The sequence below is a fragment of the Pundamilia nyererei genome, unplaced genomic scaffold, assembly GCF_000239375.1.
Source record: "Pundamilia nyererei isolate P.nyererei 1_Seehausen unplaced genomic scaffold, PunNye1.0 scaffold00169, whole genome shotgun sequence".
Taxonomy (NCBI): Eukaryota; Metazoa; Chordata; class Actinopteri; order Cichliformes; family Cichlidae; genus Pundamilia; species Pundamilia nyererei.
The window spans coordinates 874202-879644 of NW_005187570.1; the positions used below are offsets into that span (position 1 = coordinate 874202).

General features: G+C 43.2%; 1 protein-coding gene across 2 annotated transcripts in view; it reads right to left on the bottom strand.

Moving 5' to 3' along the window:
• phc2a (polyhomeotic homolog 2a (Drosophila)) overlaps positions 1-5443 on the bottom strand; it is a 21706-nt gene that overhangs the window by 4189 nt on the left and 12074 nt on the right. For both annotated transcript variants that reach the window (XM_005745888.1, XM_005745889.1), the window contains exon 6: positions 5015-5264. In XM_005745888.1, the coding sequence (XP_005745945.1) occupies positions 5015-5264 (250 nt within the window). The remainder of the gene's footprint in view (positions 1-5014; positions 5265-5443) is intronic.

Sequence of the window (5443 nt, forward strand, 5' to 3'; positions counted from 1 at the left end):
GATTATTAGTGAACAGGTCAGCTGACCTGCTGCTCTTTGTGGATTTAGACAACTGAATTCAACTAAATGTAAGCAGATGTTTACTGAGCCATCTTTGCTGACTTATCCTACTCTAACAGTACACTGTCTTTATACAGTTGGTAGAAATTCAGTGAATGAATCTAAGCGACAGCAGCTCCAGTCCACATTAATCTTTGCTACATTTAATGTAACCCAACACTGACTGTGAGCAAGCTAACCTGTTTAACCTGCACAAAACTACCATGCAACATCAGCATTTGAATAACACAAAGTTACTATACTTAGCTCGTTTTGCAGGGAGTTTCACAATGTGAAAATATAAAACTTATCAAAACACATTATATACAGATCTAATATGGGAATAAAAATGAGGACATTACATGTAACCTTTAAATCTGCACCTCTTACCTTTAACTATAACCTGTTCATCTGTCTTCCTCCATCTCTGACTAAAGTTACACTCTTTTCTCTCCCTGGGAATCCAGCAGCTGGACCTTTAGTTAGCAACACACTGTCACAGACTGCACACACACACAGTTTGTGTGTTTGCTGATGTTTGTTCAGCTGACAGAAATGTTGCATTTGAAATGACCTGCTACTTAAAACACTTCAAATGCACATTTACATTACCAGCCTTTATGGATCACAGAAAATGATCCATGTGACAGCTTTACTAGAAATGTGTTAAAATCTATAAGAAACATAGAAAACATGTCAATAAAATGAAACACTGTTGTAAAAAAAGACACGATCATTCATTGTTAACGTGGTGATTCAGCACACAGAATGGTATCATTTTAAATCCAGTTGATCATTTTAACATTGAGAGCACTCTCACTGCTGATTCCTAAGCTGATGGTTAAACATTAGAGCTCTGCAACTTTAATCTTTAAATGGATCCAGTTTAAAGCTTACTGGAAAGCTTTAAACTAATGAACAGGTAATCGTAACATGTGTCCTGTGTTCTTGTGACAATGTGACAGTTTGTGATTCATTCAGTGTTTTTTAGCAAAGCACAGTTTAACAAGCTGCACATATAAAACACATTCAACCAGCAGTAACTCTATAATACGCTTAAAACAAACTGTAAATGTGGCACTTCCAGCCGATTTTAAACTGAAACCTGTATCTGACGGTTTCAGCTTTTATTCTCTCAGCTGCACACTCAGTGTTGGATTTGAGAGCAAATATTAAATATAAAAATAGAATTCAAACATAATGTATGTATGACTTTGATATACAGTGAAGGTTCTGCCAACATGTTGGGCGTGGTGTCGCAGAATGAAGTTGTGTCTAAACATCGACATTATTTATTACAGACGTTCATTAGGGAAACAAAGACACCTCCATTAAAAAACAATAAACCCTCCTACTGTGTGTGTACAGAGGTCGGGCAGATTTTCCAGGACAGGTGATGCTACTTTCTGGAGAACTGATTGTTGATCTGGATTTTAACCTGCTTCAGAGCTAGATAGGTTCACAGCACAAGTTACCATGACGACTTACCCTGTTAAGGAGTAAACCACCTTAGTAGTACAGAAAACCCTGGGTTAACCCTTAAGTTACTTGGAAAGCCAAACTTGTGTTTTGCAGTTAAATGCAGCCTTTTGTCTTCCATGGATATTCTCAGCCATCACTGCTGTTTCACTCCCCTTCACACAGACACACAGGTGGTCCTGAATACTCAGTGTCATTACATCAGTGGCTTGATGACCTGAAAACAGCCACTCTCAGGAAGCAGTTATTGTTGGTAGGGACTGTTCTACCACACTGGGCTGGCTGTCACTTCCAGTTAGTAGCACAGGTCATCTACTAACTGGAAGGTTGGTAGTTCGATCACCGCCCTCTTCAGCTTGCCTAATTAGATTAGATACTAATTCCAAGTTGCTTTCTGATGCTTCAGTTAGAGGATGGTGATCAAACTACCAACCTTCCAATTAGAAGTTGACCTGTGCTACTAACTGGAAGTGACAGCCAGCCCAGTGTGGTAGATGTGGGACAACAGGTCATCTACTAACTGGAAGGTTGGTGGCGTCTGAATTGGTGAAGGCGGTCGCACTTTTCTCCTCCTCTCCCTTATCTTCCCTGCTTAGCCTCTTGTGTCTTTGTCTAGTCTCGTGTTTTTTGTATTACTTTTCCCTGGAACACTCTCTCACAGTCCTCTAAAACCTAAAGAGGAATTATGGATTTGATCAACTGGTCCCTGAATGCAATTGACACCCTTTTCTCAACGAGAAGTCTGGGCTCGGGTGAGCCTGAGTGTCCTGGAGGTACTTTCCCTGCCGGATACACGATGGACGGGTGGCAGAACTGGAGGGTTGTGTGCCTGGCGGGACTGTCGATCGAAGACGCTGAAGATATCTACCTATTTGGAACCATGATAACAGGGATCTTGTTGATCGGAGCTGGCTTGGCCCTGGCTTGGCCCTGGCTTATTGAAGATAAAGAAAGCGGAATCGGCTGTTCAAAACCCCACAAGGCTGCCCGCTGGGATTGAATCGATGGGATGAGTGGTGAGTTCTCAAAATGGGCTCATTGAGCGCAACACGGATAATATCTTGGAGAAGAACACTGAGAATAAGACCTCTGAGCGAAAATTTGATTACACCTTGGAGAAGCTCACTGCAGTCGTGAGTTCTCAGAATCGGCTCTTTGAGCACAAGAATGGACTGATGGTAAATGGACTGATTCTTATATAGCGCTTTTCTACTCTCCCGGAGTACTTAAAGCATATACAACACGCCACATTCACCCAGTCACACTCATTCTCACAAGCACTACCTCTATACTGAGTGCTTTCTAACTACACTCACACACATTCATACTCCGATGGATGCATCGGAAAGCAACTTGGGGTTAGTATCTTGCCCAAGGATACTTGGATGCAGACTGGAGGAGCTTGGGATCGAACCTCCAACCTTCTGATCAGTAAGTGACCTGCTCTACCTCCTGAGCTACAGCCACCCAGAATGACAACATCAAGGAGCGTAAGTTTGATAACATCATGGAGAAGCTCACGGCTCTCCAACAGGAGATTGAGAGACCAGTGTCAGACTGTTAGAACAGCTTTGAAATTCACATGAGTTGTTCGCACTAAAGTAAAAACCACCATCACTTCATGCAGCTACCACTTCGGCGCCAGCTGTGATCTCAAGGCTGGACCTGAACAAAAACACCCTGATAACAGACGGTGCTTAGACTGTTCCTCCCCTATGCAAGGCCACCTGGCTGGCTGGAAGACTGTTTACTTAGCCTGGCAGGGCGAAGGACACCGTCTCAGCTGAACTCTGGACACACACACACATACACTGATACACAGTCATCCCCCCTCCCTTTCCAAACGGCTTCGATGCTTGTCCCCTCCCGGGGAAGATGGCGGTCGACTGGACCAGCGCAGACATGCTGCAGGACCGGATGCGCTGTTTACACCGGCTCTCTATTACCCTTTGCCCGCCCCTGTTGCTTGTCTTGTGTTTCTATGGTGTATTGATAGTCATGTGCTTTTTGTATGCACTGAGGTGTTTTTTTTTTTTTTCTGTTCTCAAACTGATCTCCCTGTTGGAGCTCAGTCTGGGGGGAGTTCTTTTTTCTCCTCGTATTTCCTCATGTTGTGTATTTACCATTGTTATACCTCTCTGACCTGTCTTCCCCATGTGATGTTTGTGTAGGTCAGAAGGGTAAGATGGCGTTGGCACGGCTGGCAGCCTTAACCCAATTTCCCTTGGGATGAATAAAGTCTGATCAATCAATCAATCAATCAATTGATGATGAGGCTTCAGCAAACCACAGGATCAGCTGAGTCAGGATCAATTTAATCTGCGTCAGATCTTTGCTGGATTTTTTAAATTTGGTCAGCTGCTGTAGACAGCTTGTTCTGTCCTCCATTTGTCCAGATATCTTGAGTTTTTAAAGAACATACCCAACACACCATCCCAAAGGCTCTTTGGTAATACCTTGGTGGTGTAAAAATATTATTTTATGCCTGACAAACCGTATCATCTTTGGCATTTTTTATATATTTCACTGGAAAAACAAACTTGCTGGCAGCTGCCAGTGCAACCCCTTAGCTCCTTGTAGATACACATCTGGTATCAGTTTTAAAATCCGAGGTGACTTTGTTGTTGAGTTACTGCATTCAGAAGGTTACAGAAACTTGACCACTAACCTTGAGGTCAAGGTCACTGAGATTTGAACTCGTCAAAGATGGTAAAATGTAGTCCCTAAGGACCCCAAAGCGCTTCACACTACATTCAGTCATCCACCCATTCACACACACTAGTGATGGGATACATTGTAGCCACAGCTGCCCTGGGGCGCACTGACAGAGGCGAGGCTGCCGGACACTGGCGCCACCGGGCCCTCTGACCACCACCAGTAGGCAAACATGGGGTTAGTATCTTGCCCAAGGATATTTGACATGCAGCCAGGAGGCAGTCTGGGATCGAACCACCGACCTTCTGATTAGTGACTGACCTGCTCTGCCACCTGAGCTACAGCCAAGATATTTAGGAGATAGACCTATCCTACGTCATGTCCAGTTACTGCATTCACAAGATTTTTAGAAAACGCAACTTCTCACCTCTGAAACAGAATCAGAAAACTTTATTAATCCCTGAGGAAGTATTCTGATTCTGACGCTGAGTCCAAGATGACTGACACTGGAACTTGTCTGAGAGCAGATAGTAGATACACCAATGGTATCAGTTTGAAACCCCTAAGTGGCTTCCTCTCAGGGTTAGAAAATTCACAAGATTTTCACAAAACCTCAGGTTGAGATTTTTAGTTGTCATCGATTGAGTTAAGTGCCTTTAACGATTTGTAGATTAATGTTCAGTTTAAGTTATTACAAGTTTGTCTGTCTCCATAGAAACAAATTATGAATAAATGAGAAGAGCCTCTGTAGAGTTGTGCACACTTGACTCTTTCTGCACTGTAAAGAAAGAAAAATTCACAGCTGGAGATGAACGCAGGCGTTACCAGATTGATCACCCACCTGGCAGAGACGAGATGAACTCGTAAACGTCCCCAATGTTCCACTGCCCCGGATCACTGGGCAGGAAGCCATGGTGCAGCAGTGGCAGCTCAGAGCCTTGTGTCACAGGCAGGCGCTGGGGAACTGACACGGGGGACGGGGGTCTTTTGTAGAGGGACAAATCTGAACACTGATTTGAATCCTCCTGTGCAGGGTGGACTGAGTGAGCAGTAGGCAGAGCAGCAGCAGGCCTCTGAACACAGGGAGCAGTCTGAGAGAATCCGAGAGAAAAATGGGACTATATTGAGGTTTTCTCTCATTTATAGGTGTAATACATCAGTCTGATTTAAAAAAAAAGAAAAAAGAAAAAGAGAAAAGACATACATATATACATACATACATTACATATATATATATACATATATATACATATATATACATATACATATA